The sequence below is a fragment of the Typopeltis vanoorti genome, chromosome 10 (assembly GCF_054136105.1).
Source record: "Typopeltis vanoorti isolate ZY-2024b chromosome 10, IOZ_Tvanoo_1.0, whole genome shotgun sequence".
NCBI classification, from domain to species: domain Eukaryota; kingdom Metazoa; phylum Arthropoda; class Arachnida; order Uropygi; family Thelyphonidae; genus Typopeltis; species Typopeltis vanoorti.
In genome coordinates this window covers 69,038,928-69,053,795 of record NC_143558.1, presented here as the reverse complement: position 1 = coordinate 69,053,795, position 14,868 = coordinate 69,038,928, and the positions used below count along the sequence as shown (strand labels likewise).

The window sequence follows — 14,868 nt, the reverse complement described above, 5'->3', positions numbered from 1 at the left end:
CCACCTCCTAATGGCTTCAGGATAACATCATGGTGGTGTAATGCTAAAAATATATTAAATAATGGACAGTGGTATCATTTGTAGACTATTTCTGTTATGGATGTTTATAAAGTGCATTTCTGTTATGGATGTTTATAAAGTGCTTGCACTTTTAAATTTTGGTTCATTCCTTTAAAGGGATGTGGAGAACCGACCAGGGCTTCTGACCTAATGTCCAATCCTCACCTTCTCGTGGTGCACCATGTTGGGTATCTACTTGGATACTGAATGCACGAGGATGGGCTGGCAATTTGGGATTTAGCCGACCAAATTGTATTCTTATTGGTTAAACCAAAATATAGAATGATGGTACAACATGACAAAATTTCATGCCGGCTGGGGCGTCGCCAGGTTAAACAAGGCCCCCGTTGTTTTCGCCAGGGAACCAGGGTGAACAGCGAAAAGTCAGCTACTGGAACAAATCTGAAAACAAACCCCAACTCAACATCACCAGAGTTAAAGATCGGTACTATCAACGTAAGAAGCCTGAATGGCAAAGAAATGGAGCTAGCTGAGGAATTAGATAAGTACCAGATCGACATAATAGGGGTGACTGAAACAAAAAAGACCAAAACTGGTGAGATCTTTCTGAGCAATAAATACAAAATGTTATATTCAGGCAATGACATTCAAGGAAAAGAAGGAGTAGCCATAGTATTCAACACAAAATACGAGGCGAATCTTCTTGAATGGCAGTCAGTCTCAAGTAGAGTAATGTGGACAAATATGAGAATGGGGAGCTGGACAATGAGACTTATTTGTGCCTATGGTCCCATAGAAGGTTCTACTAAGGTAGAAGTGGAGGAATTTTTTGAGGCTTTAGAAAAAACAACTGACACAATGAAAAATGAAAAGTTGGTCCTTGTTGGGTATCTAAATAGCAGAGTAGGAAATGATTGTGAGACATACAAAAATATTTTGGGAAAATTTGGAGAAAAGAGCAAAGCTAATAATAATGGCAAATATCTGTTGGATTTCTGCTCAGGACATGCACTGGTTATTGCTAACACCATGTTCCAACATAAAAATGTGCACAAATTCACATGGAGAGAAGAGGCTAGGAATAAGAAAAGTCTTATTGACTATGTTATTGTTGATAGTGATGTTTTCTCCCTGGTGCAGGACACCAGAGTGTACAGAGGATTTGAAATTGGAAGTGATCACTATTTAGTCTTGAGCAGGATAAAATTGAATTTCATATTGAAAAGAATAACATGTAAGAAAGTTTTAAAGCGAATAAAAGTTGAGCAGCTCTCAGATGTGAACTGTAGACTAAAATACACAAAGATTATTGAAGAAAAAAAGAAAGAGTTTGAGAACAGGAATCAAACCTTGGAGATTCAGTGGCAAATTCTGAAGAAAACATTGATTGATTCTGCTAGAGAGGCTTGTGGTGAGGTTGTCTGTAAGGATAAAAAAATCAGAACTCCCTGGTGGACACAGGAAGTTAAAGAGGCATTGAAGGAAAAGAACAAAGCATACCAAAAGTTCCTGTCAAATAAGTCAGCTTGTGCTCTTAGAGAATATAGAGACAAATGCAAGAATGCTAAACACTGTGTAAAACTAGCTAAACAAAAGTCATTGGAGGACTTTGGCAAGAATATAGAAAATAAATATCAAGAAGGTGGCAAAATATTCTGGAGGTTGTTGAAGAAGTTAAGAATGGAGGAAAGAGTGCTGTAAAAGGAATTAGAGATGATAAAGGTGACATGAAAACAGGAGAAAAAGATATCCTTGAAGTATGGAGTAATTACTTTGAAAAACTGCTAAATGAAACAAGCAGTGATGACAGCACAGTGGTAAAAAACACTGACCAAGCATGCAGTCAGTAATACATATCCATACTTGAAGTAGAAAAAGCCATCAAAGGCTTGAAATGTGGAAAGGCAGCATGAGTAGATGATATTCGACCAGAAATGCTGAAGTATGGTGGTGTGAGAGTCTTACAGTGGCTGCACTGCATAGTTCAGAAAGCCTGGACAGAGGGACGAATTCCCGATGATTAGAGTAGAGCTCTCATAATACCCATATATAAAAAAGGGAAATAAAACTGCATGTGAGAAATACAGAAGTATTTCCCTACTGAGTGTTCCTGGCAAGATCTATGCAAGTATACTTGAGAAACGGCTGAGAAGAATTGTGGAAGAAAAGCTTGGTGAAGAACGAGCTGGATTCAGGCCAAATAGAGGCTGTCAGGATCAGATCTTCACTTTACGACAAATAGTCGAGAAAGCGTGGGAATATAACAAAGATCTGTATTTAAGTTTTGTCGATCTGGAAAAGGCATATGACAAGGTGCCAAGAGAGAAGCTGTTCAATATGCTGCAGTTATATGGTGTCAATGGGGCATTATATCAAGCAATACTTAGTCTTTATTTGAGTTGTAAGTCAGCAGTTAGAATTGAAGGAAGTATAGGACGATGGTTTAATGTTAAATCTGGTGTGAGACAAGGATGTACATTATCACCTCTGTTATTCATTATCTATATGGATCACATTATGAAGGAAAGTGGTATTAAACATGATATCAAAATTGGAGATGTTAATGTCAGCTCTTTGCTTTATGCGGATGATGTTATACTTCTAAATAAATCTGCTACAAGTCTGCAAGATTCTCTGACTAAATTGAATAGCTGTTGTAATAGATATGGTATGAAGGTCAGCAATAAAAAGACAATGAAAATAGGCAGAATCATTGAAAATGTCAACTGTGTTGTGAATGGAGAACCTGTAGAACAAGTAAAACATTTCAGCTATATAGGCACGATTTTTACTGAAGATGGTAAATTAAATATAGAAAGAGACAACAGAATCAGCAAAGCTGGTATGGTGGGAAGTCAATTGAATAAATTCATATGGAATAAGAGAGAAATTAGTCGGAACACTAAATTAGCTGTATACAAGATAGTGTTCAAACCAGTTTTAACTTATGGATGAAAGAGAGCTGGGTCAGAAGTAAAACACTTGACCAAAGAATAGAGACCACAGATATGAGAGTCCTGTGAAAGATTATAGGCGTGAACAGATGGCATCAATGGCAATATCATATTAAAAACGAGGATGTTAGGAAAATACTTAACATTGTCAGCATCCAGGAATGTGTTAGCAGAGCTAATCTCAGGTGGTATGGTCACTTAAACAGAATGGGCGAGGAAAGATTAACAAAACAAGTGTTCTCTGCCAGGTTGGCAGCAAAACGACCCAGAGGAAGACCAAGATATAGGTGGATTGATACGGTACAAAGTGCTTTAGACGATAGAAATATAAGATCTGATAATGTTGGAGTCTTGACAAGTAACAGACTGATTTGGAGGAAAATTGTAGATAGGAAATTAATAATGATGTAATTTTTTTTTCATGTAGTACTATCATATCCTGTACACCCCTTGAGGGTACATGGCAGGAATTTGATGATGATGATTATCAATTGTTTGCCCACTACAGGGTTACATTGTCAGCAAGCAGCTGAATATCCCCATTTAAATATTTTCTTATACCATTAATATACAAATTAGAGTAGTGGCTTTAACTAATGTAAAGCCCTGAGGCACTCCTCTTGTCACCTTCATTCTCTTAGATTCCACTCTATCATATAACACTCTCTGGTGGCTCTCAGCCGCCTCCCTATCCATTCTCATTTGCTCCAATTTTTTGTAATAGTTTTTCATGCATTATTGTGTTAAATGCCTTTGAAGTCTAGCAGTATCATGGTGTAGCCATTTTCCTTATCTAATTATAATATGTGATAAATTACTAAGGCATGGCCTACCTTGCATAAAGCCATGCTGACTGCCATAGACTAATAATAGCTTCACTAACATCCTTGATCTTAACACCTTGGAAACATACTTTTCTCACTTTCTCATTTAATACCTCTTATCGTCAAATATCCAATTCCCAGTTTCTCACAATTTCATACTTTTTTCATTAACTCTTTCTGTCATTCACCCTCCTGCTGTACTTACTACATGCTAATTGTTTCTCTGGTTGTTGAAGCTCAAGTTTTGTCTTGTGAAGGACTCTACACAGGTGTACTTATGTAAAGTGCACTATTTCTCCCCTCACTGTCACCTTATCATTTACATTACCTTCAGCCTCTTCTTTAATATTCTAATTCATATTTCATCTACCATTGTTCTTTCCTTTCACATTCTCTACAACACTTTCACAATCCTGCCTTACATCATTAATATTGGTTAATTCTCTCGCTTTCCACATGACTTGCATTGCATGCTCTCAAAAACATTCCCAACACTCTTCTCCCACTTTCATACAATGAACCATTCACTCTTGGCAATAAGTACATTGAACACACACGCTACATTGCATGAAATATCTCATGCTAAACTCACTGAATAATGATGCCTTGGCTGCCATTTTCCTTGTCTGCATTAGTGCCATGAAAAATGCTTTTTGAATGATGTTGCATATTAAAATTTGCAAACAAGCACAGTCTAAAGTAAGTAATGTACTGCCAATAATAATTATCAAAATTATTAATTAAAAATACTAATATATACTAAAATAAAGACTTACCTGTAAGCAAAGGCAGCATTACTACTATGTGCTCATGCTAGTGCCACCTGTTTGGTTATCTGCAAATGAGCAATTGACACTATAGCAGTGTCAATTGCTTTTAACAGACTGTATGTTCATGCACTTCTTAAAACTTCCATTTTATTCTTAATTAATTTTATGGAGAGTCTGGATTCATATTATTCCATAACATTCAAATTTTCCTCCGCATCTCTCTATGTTATCTGCTCTCCACCCTTATTTTCTATCATTCTCCATTACTAGTTCAACAAATACTACATGACGTTATATACATGTAGGTTGCATCAGTCACGTACTGGTTCTTCACTCATTTACTTGCCAATATCACTGTTAACATGTGCATTTGTTTAAAGATAAATAAATTTATAAATTTATAATAAGATAATAATAAAAATGCAGAAATTATACAGCAAATTCAGTGATTTATAGAAAATTCTGGTTTTGCAATATCACTGTGATTTACTTGTAAGTAACGTACTTACTTACAGGTAAGTTAAATAATGTTAAAAGTGAAAGACACAGATGACTGCTCAACTTTGCAAAGGCTTTTGACAGGATGCCACATGGAATTCTAATCAATAAATTGCAGCACATGGGGACAGATATAAAGTTGGTTAAGTGGATAAGAGATATCAGAGAGTAGTTTATTCAGCAATAGAATCTAGTAGAAGGCCTGTGACTAGTGACATGCCGCAGGGCTCTGTTCTTGGGCTGATGCTATTTAATTTGTACATTAATGATATAAGAAAGAATTTTTATTTTCATTTCATTTTCAGATTATGCAAAATTGGGTAGAGTAATAGTCAATAAAAAATAATATTAAAATTTTGCAGGTTCATTTAAATAGACTAACAGTATGGGCAAAGGAGAATGGATGTCAGTTTAATGTGGTAAAGTATATGATTATGCATTTGGGGTTGAAAAGATTACCAGCTGTATACTACATGATGAAGCCAGAAATTTGTGGATATTAGTGGATGGAAGTTAAAATGTAGAGTACATATTGCAAAAGTGGCTGAAACAACTCATCAGATTACTTGGTTATTGAAGAACACCCTGACAATCAGAGATAAGCAGGTTATTATACCGATCTGTGTAGTAGTCAAGATGGGATCTTACCTAGGCCCTACAGAGTGGTATAATAACCTGCTTATCTCTGATTGTCAGGGTGTTCTTCAATAACCAAGTAATCTGATGAGTTGTTTCAGCCACTTTTGCAATATGTACTCTACATTTTAACTTCTATCCACTAATATCCACAAATTTCTGACTTCATCAATGTAGTATACAGCTGGTAATCTCGAGGAGATGAGGAGGTGGAGAGGATTCAGAGGCAAGTGACCAAGATGGTAGCAGGTCCATGGAATGAACCTTATGAGGACAGGTTGATGATTTGGGAGTTATAGAAATTGGTTAACAGGCATAAAAGGGGTGATATGATTGAGAAATACAAATTACTGATGGGTTTTACAAGATTAACAGAGGAAATTTTTCACAACAAAGAAATATAATTTATTAATACTTTTATTAATGTATGTTTTACTTCAATATATGTTTAAGAAATGCACGGCAGAATTTCTTTTGGTAGTAGAAGAACTAGGGGCCATCTTTGGGAACTGAGCAGGAGTGTCTGGACTAGATTTTTTGCTTAGAGAGTGGTAAATGGGTGGAATAGGTTGCCAGAGTCTGTTATGGGTGTCAGCACCTGAATGAGTTCAAAGCAAAGTATGGTAGATACTGTACAATTGTTGGATAGTGCTTGCATTGATGCTTAGGGGCCCTCCCTTGATGAGTCTAAAGACTCCATGGAGTAGTTCATATTACTAATAATAATTAGTAGTAGTAGTAGTATGAGTTATAATTATTATTATACCTCATACTCACCACGTGATTGAATGGATATTAAATGAAGAGGAAACTGGTACTTATTTTAACTATACACAAATTCATGTTAGGTGTCTTTCCTGTTGCTTCTGCAGCATTCCTCTTTCTCTAATTCAGCATGCTTATTAAAATAAAAAAATATAAAACCGTTTAAACATGAATAATACTGTAATGCCATATTGGAAAGAGCATTTAATGAAATTATAAAATATAAATTGTTTTTACTTCTTGCAGATACAAGATGTTGTTCCAATAGCTAGTTTTGATACAGCTGGATCTTTCCTTCTCCTTGGTTGCAATAATGGTTCAGTATATTATATAGGTAAATGGATAGTAATTTCTAATTGCATGTTATAAATTTTTATTTGCAATTCAAAAAACACTTTCTGAATTATCACTAACCCAAGAAGTGTTTTATTTAAAGTTTAATTTTAAAAAGAAATCTTCTCATTGTATGTATGGTGGTTCACCGATGCCTATAATTTTTGACATTCAAGCCAACCACTTCAAAAAAAAAAAAAAAAAAACTCCTCATCCTTGTTCCTGATAATTCTGGCATTATCTCCTGGGCCCATAGGCACTCTTGAACCCTTTAATGAGTGTTTCATTGAGATTTGAGACTTGAGAAATTATTCACCATTTTATGATCTTTCTCATTCTCATGCTGACTTGTTCGCTCCTCTCATATCTGAATATGAGATATGAGAGGAGCGAATATCTCATATTCAGATATGAGATATTCGCTCATATCTGAATATGATATGAGCGAATATCTCATATTCATCTCAATTCTCCATAATGACTTTTCACTGATTTTCTATGTTCATTCTCTCACTGAACAAAACTTTTACAACACGAACAGAACTTTCTGTAGTTTCTATCCATAACATTTTTATTTATATCTCTGCATCTGTGTTAGTTTTCTTTGTGCTACTAAACCTGATACTATCAGATATTTAGAAAGTAAAACCTTATAGGCAGGTAGGTAGGTTGGTACATATTTAGATAACCACCCTTGTAAGGAGTCACTTAAGGGTCAGAGCTGGATAACTGGGAGGAGAAATATATGTAGCCTTTTCAGGACTGTGGAAAACTATTCAGGCTTCTGACCTAATGTACACCCACCTTCTCATGGTGCACCCCATAACTAGTCTACTTGAATACTGAACAAACAAGGATGGGTTACCAATTTGAGATTTAGTTGACTAAAATACAAAATGATGGTGCAACATACTAGAATTTCATGCTTGCTGGGGCATTGCCAAGCTAAACAAATCCCCCCCCCCTTGCTGTTTTTATCAGTTACCATGGTGAACAATGAAAAGTCAGCTACTGGAACAAATTCCAACTCAACACAGCAGAATTCAAAATTTGAATAAAAAGAAATGGAATTGGATAAGTACCAGATAGGCTTAGTAGGTGTTGTTGGGAGGAGGGGGGGGGACATAGATGAGATTCTTCTAAGGAACAAATACATGATGCCAGCACTAAATGTGGGAATAATTTTATTGAATAGCATTCAAGTAGAGTGATGGAGACAAATATCGGAATGGGTAATTGGGCAATGAAACTTAATTTTGCCTATGGTCCTACAGAATATTCTAATAAGGAAGAAGTGGAGGAATTTTTTGAGGCATTGAACAAGACAGCTGACAAAAAATAAAAATAAATCAGCTAATGCCTTTGTACCCTATCCAACTTTTGGAGACTGAGTGGGCAGTTCAGTCTCCACCAATAGCCAATCAGAGATAGCTGGCCCATGTCTATCACTATGCCTAACCCTAACAGGATATGTTACTATCTGAAATAATGTGGGTACTACAGTCGATTTTCTTGTTTATGGAATAAAAAACCCACTTCCCGTGCCAGAGATAGACTAACTCAGGAACCAGTCGAAGATAGGCTTAGAAAAAGTTCCTCCAGTCGGCAACTAGATTGAACCTAAGTCTAACTTCGAGCAACCAAGCACAGAGGATGCAAGCGTCACTTTCACTGAGCTACACAGGACTAAGACAGCTGTCCCATAGGGAAAATAAAGAAAACATTCCTTGTTGGAGATGTAAACAACAACATAGGAAGTGATTACGTGATGTATAGAAATGTTTTCAGAAAATTTGGAGAAAAGAGTAAAGCTAATAATAATGATAAATACCTGCTGGATTTCTGTTCAAGATATGAACTGGTCATTACTAATATACAGTGTTCCAGCATAAAGATGTGCACAGTTCACATGAGTAGAGGATGCAAGAAATAAAAAGAAAAGTCTCACTTGCTATGTTATTGTTGATAGCATCATGCTGGTTCAGGATACAAGTATATACAGAGGATTTGAAACAGGAAGTGATCACCATTTAGTTTTCAGCAGGATAAATTGAATATCATATTGAAAAGTATGTAGGAAAGTTTTTAAAGTTTTCAAAGTTAAGTGGCTTTCAAAGGTGAAATGTAGACTCAAATACACAAATATTATTCAAGAAAAAAATCAAAGGATTTGAAAACAAGAAACAAATGTTGGAGATGCACTGGTAGATCCTGAAGAAAACATTGAGTCATATGATGATGAAGTTGTCTGCAAGGATAGAAAAATCACAACTCCATGGTAGATTTAAGAAGTTAAAGAAGCAGTAAGAGAAAAGAAGACACATATAAAGTTCCTGGCAAGTAAGTCAACTTGAGCTCTGAGAATATACAAAGAGAATCTAAGATTTTTTTTTTGTAGATTTTTAAAACCAGCTAAACAAAAGTCATGGAAAGAATATGGCATATACATAGAAAATAAATATCAGAAAATTGGCAAAATATTCTGGAAGCTATTGAAAATGTTCCATTTATACCAATTATATGGTGTAAATGGAACATTTTCAATAGGAGGAAGGAAGACTACTGTAAAAGAAACTAGAGATGATAATGATAGCAAACTGAAGATAAAGATATTCTGAATGTCTGGAGAAATTACTTTGAAAAATTGCTAAATGAAACAAGCAGCGATAGACAGTGGTAGTAGAAAACGTTCAAGTAAAATGCAATCAGCAATACATATCAGTACTTGAGATAGGAAATGCCATCAAAAACCTAAAATGTGAAAATAGCAGCTAAAGTAGGTGATATTCAATCAGAAATACTCAAATATCAAGATGTAGAAGTTTTATAGTAGTTATACTGCTTAATTCTGAATGTTTTTGTCATGCCTTCTAAGTGTGAGTTACCCTACTGAGTATTTCTAATAAGATTTATGCAAGCATACTTCTGAAAAGGCTAAAAATATTTTTTAGAAGGGGAAACTTGGAGAACAAGCTGGGTTTAGTCCAAACAGATTATCAACATCAGATTTTCACTTTAAGAGGGATAGTTGAGAAATGTGAAATATATCAAGGGAAATATATCAAGGATCCTTATTTAAGTTTTGTAGATTTGAAAAAGGCATATGATGAAGTATAGTGAAAAGCTGTTCAAAATGCTACAAATTATATGGTGTAATGGAACATTATATCAAGCAGTACATAGTCTGTCTTCAAGTTGAAAGTCAGCAGACTTACAACTCAAAAAATTGAATGAGGTCTAGAGAGAATCCAATCAGGTGTGAGAGAAGGGTGCACACTATCTCCACTGTTATTTGGCATCTATATGGATCATATTATACAGGAATATTGCATTATGCATGATATAAGCTGTTCAACTCTGCTCTTTACTTTATGCAGATGATATTAACTCTCTAAATAAATCTGCTGTACAATTCTGCAGGATTCTGTAATTAAATTGAATAACTGCTGTAATAAATTTGTCGTGAAAATTAGCAATGAAAGGACAAAGGCTATGAAAATAGGCAGAACTATTGATAAACTTCAACTGCATCTTGAATAGAGAACCTATAGAACAAGTAAAACATTCCAGCTGTTTAGGCAAAATTTTCAGTGAAGATGGCAAATTAAATGTGAAAATAGACAACAAAAATGGCAAAACTGGTTAGAAAGCTGACTGAATAAATTTATATAGAATGAGAGAGAAATTAATGAATACACTAAACTAGCTGTATATATACAAGAAGGTGTTCAAACCATTTTTAATTTATTGGTCTGAGAACTCGGTTAGAAATAAAACAGGCAAAGACTGAAGACCACAGACATGAGAGTTCTGGGAAAAATTAGGTGAATTATATGGCAGCATCATGTTAAAACCAATGGATATCTGGAAGAATCTTGACATTGTTAGCATTCAAGAATGTCTGTTTGAGCAGCCCTAACATACTCTTGACTGTATGTTAGCTTACATGTTAAGTAGTATATAAACTGTTAATTCTGTTAATCTTTTCTCTTACTAGGATGGGTAGAAAAAGACCCTGAGGAAGACCAAGATTGGATGGATTGATGCAATAAGATATACCTTGAGAGACAAATATAAAATCTGAATCTTGGAATCCTAACAGATATCAGATTAATTTGTACGACAGTTGATAGGAAGGTAGTAATGGTATAAACTTTCATGTAGTAGTAGTATTGTAATATCCTGTACACCCCAGGCTACATATCAGGAATTTGATAATTGTGTATGTATTATTTTGATTCATATTAAATATCGAGTGTACTTTTTAGGTTTGTATTGTAGAGACGTTCAACAGTCACCTTTTATAGTTTCATTTTCTTCTTGATGCATATTAAACAAGTTCTTCTGTAAGACTTCTTCCAATGATTTTTGATAGAAAATGTGATTTTTGTAAAAGGGTTATTATGCTATCCTGTGGGCAGCCCTACATAATTATCCACCAAGATAATTAAGAATAAAGGCACATTTTAAGTAGTAATAGGAGATGACACATGAATGAATGAATGAATTTTTATTAAATTATCTTTGAAGATATATTAATATCTTAATTATGATCATTATATTATTGATTAAATATATATTAATTATTTTATCTTTTTCTCAGATATGCAAAAATTTCCCTTAAGAATGAAGGACAATGACTTACTTATCACAGAATTATATCGGGATCCTTCCAATGATGTCATCACTGCGATTAGTGTCTATCTTACACCAAAAACAAGTTAGTTTATGTTTAAATTCATTTTGAGTTAATTATACTTGTAAATTAAAAGAATATATTGAAGAGGACAAAGGAGATGAGAGAGAGAGAGAAAGAAAGGAATTCGCTAATAAAAAGCAAAGCATTTCTGATTTTTCACTGAAAGAATTAGTCTGTTTTATCATGAGTCTAATCTGTTTTTAATATGAATATATAATTGCTTAATTAACCCCTCCAAATTAGCTAGGAAATTCCTTATTTCTCAGATCATACTGAATGATTACATTTGTTCATTCACTTGGTAATGTGATTTTGTTTTTATCTATTTAATTATTTATTTGGTTGAGAAACGCTGTTCATATGGAATTTTAAAAAAAGTCTATTAAATTATATGACATTAAATACAAAAAAATATAAAAACTAAAATACAATATTTGACATCCAGTCCTCTTGGTTTCTTTGAGGTGTTTGACTATTTGTTTGGCGTGATTAGATGCAAGGGTGGAATGAGAGAGGGAGTGATCTTCAAGTAATTGGTAAAATACAAATAACAAGCATAAAACAAGTTACAGACTTTTCTAAAGTTATGCATGAGCTCAGTGTTGAATATTCATATTGACCCAACACATGAGCGATCACAAGGCCTATAACTCAACAGTGCTTTGTGTCAGCAAGTGATCAAGGAGAAAGAAGTAATCTATTAGCTTGTTTCTTAAAAACTCGTGTTTGTACTAATTGGGAAAAAGCATAGGGAAGGTTGTTTAAAGAACTGAAGTAGATAGAATGAAGGAAAATTATGAGCTAGTGATTCTGTATGTTTAAATCGGACTGTGTACAGATGCCAACCAGTGGCTGTTCTAGTTCTTATGTGTTCTTATCTTAGCTCAGGTGGACTGTAGTCATGAAGGTATGTCTGTTGAAGTTCAGTTAGGAATAGCAGATTTGGATTGTATGATGCCTATAAATGGTGGTGTACATCCTTAATGTTTGTATTGATTCCCACATGCAGAAGTATGTTTTTATTTGATGAAAATGAAAATTTGGTGGATGTTTTGGACTTTTTGGGGATGTATTTTTTGCATCCACTGTGACTTTAAAGTTCAGGGACATGCAGCTGAGGTGAGAGACTTGTGTTCATAAGCCCAACACCCAACAGAGGGAGTGCTGAGGCTCCAATCCAAACACAGCCTCGGTAGTGCTCTCTTTATACTGCTACGAGGAGAGGCTGGGAAGTTCTGATAATTTCCTAGAACAAAAATGATATTAAAACTTCATTACCTTTATAACTGTGCTACTACAGTGTTCTTTCTTGTGATATAATCACAAGAAAGAACATAGTAGTAGCACAGTTATGAAGGTAACTTATGTTATTATATTCTTATCTCCTCATATGTTATTTCTTGCGGTTATATCAGTTTGCTTTAATATCATTTTTTGTTTCAGGTATTTATCAGAACTTTCTGCCCCCCCCCTGCCCCCTTGTATGCTCATACTTTTCAAGGCAGGATTACTTGGAAAACCTCCACCAAGCACATCATCATCAGATTCACTCAGAATTTAGAATGGTCAGACATTAGGAAGCTGCATGTCATGTAATTTCACTGTATTTACAGTTGATTATTTTAGAATGGTCATATTAGTATTGTCCTTTAATGTTAAAATTAATTAAGTATGAGTATATACCAGTATGAGAGAACACTGCCATTGCAGTGTTCTCTCATACTTCCTTCAGGCACAACTTGGCAGAGTAAGCAGCAGCAGGATTATTTGGAAAGCCTCCACCAGGGAACATCATCAGGTTCAGTCAGAATTTAGAATGATCAGATATTAGGAAGCTGCATGTCCTGTAACTCACTGTACTTACAGTTGATTAATTTAGAATATTTATATTAATATTGTAATATCCTAATGTTTTCATTTCTGTAACTTCAGGACTTAATGGTGGTAATGACTAATATTAGTTTAATTACTAGAGTACTGTTAATATTTTGACTTCATTACAATGATATCATTATACTGCACATAACAGAAAGATAGTCTTGTTTGTTAGTATTGTCGATATGGTACTTATGTAGTACCGTACTACATAAGTACTGTATTTACCCGAATATAACTCGCCCTCACATATATCTCACACCCCTATTTTTACTTCCAAAAAAAAGAAATTAAAAAGTTTTGCATATACCTTGCAAAAAAAGTTTAGAACTTTAAGAAATAGTAGTGAATGTTATCCAAGTGTGAGCAAACAAAGTATCTTCAGGACTGGGTTAAGGTGGTACAACACCAGGGCAACTCGTTGCAAAGGTGGAGCAAGCTATCAACACTCCTATCTCAGTATCTCCTTTGCAACGAGTTTGCCCTGGTGTTGTACCATACCACCTTAACCCAGTCCTGAAGATCCTTTCAGGCGCAAACTTTGTTTGCTCACACTTGGATAAAGGATTAAACTAAATTTATTATACTCTAACCAAGTGAAAAATAAACTTTCAACATCTTTCTCTAAATCCAGAGTAAATTATTAAAAAAGGGTGGCACACCAATTGGCAATTCCTATAGGTAGAGATGACCTGCTAATGCTTCTGCCTGATATCTCCACTTGGGCCTGGCTCCCACTGAAGAGACCTCAATAAAGGTCGAAACTAGTCTGGGTAGTGGCCCTTCCCTTAATGCATAACATTAGACATATCCGCAAGGAGATGTGTTTTGCATTATAGGAGATTCTGAGATAGGAATGTTGGTAGCTTGCTCCACCTTTGCAACGAGTTATACCACCTTAACCCAGTCCTGAAGATACTTTCAGGCACAAACTTTGTTTGCTCACACTTGGATAAAGGATTAAACTAAATTTATTATACTCTAACCAAGTGAAAAATAAACTTTCAGTAGTGAATGTTGTTATAGCAGTTTCAGATATTTTGGAATTTGGTTGAAGAGAATTAGCATTTTAATTCAACAATCATCGGCTTGCCTTTGTTAATACACCAATCATGCAAGACAGTAGTAGCGATAGCAAATAGTAGATTCTTAGTAAGTCACACCCATTTTCAGTTTTTTTTTTTTTTTTTTTTTTTTTTTATAATCATGGCGCTCTTATGATTCCGAAATGATAACAACAATGAAGCTGTTTGTTTTAATTACAGAAGCATTGTTGCTAAAGATTCAAATATATCACGTGATGATGAGGGTGAGCAGCCAATCACATTAAACGACATTTATAATTAAAATTTAAATGCATTCATTTTATAAATAATGTGAGCAATTATAAATTATAACAAATACTAAGAATTTAATTATAAATGTCAATTTAATTTTTTCCTGAAAAACTTTAGTTTCCAAGCAGGGCTGGTGCTATTTGGAAACTAAATCCA

General features: G+C 34.6%; 1 protein-coding gene across 2 annotated transcripts in view; it reads left to right on the top strand.

The window, feature by feature from the left end:
• LOC150102489 (BTB/POZ domain-containing protein KCTD3) overlaps window positions 1-14,868 on the top strand; it is a 290,210-nt gene that overhangs the window by 173,427 nt on the left and 101,915 nt on the right. For both annotated transcript variants that reach the window (XM_090399756.1, XM_090399757.1), the window contains exons 11-12: window positions 6,715-6,802; window positions 11,405-11,521. In XM_090399756.1, coding sequence (XP_090255882.1) covers window positions 6,715-6,802; window positions 11,405-11,521 — 205 coding nt within the window. The remainder of the gene's footprint in view (window positions 1-6,714; window positions 6,803-11,404; window positions 11,522-14,868) is intronic.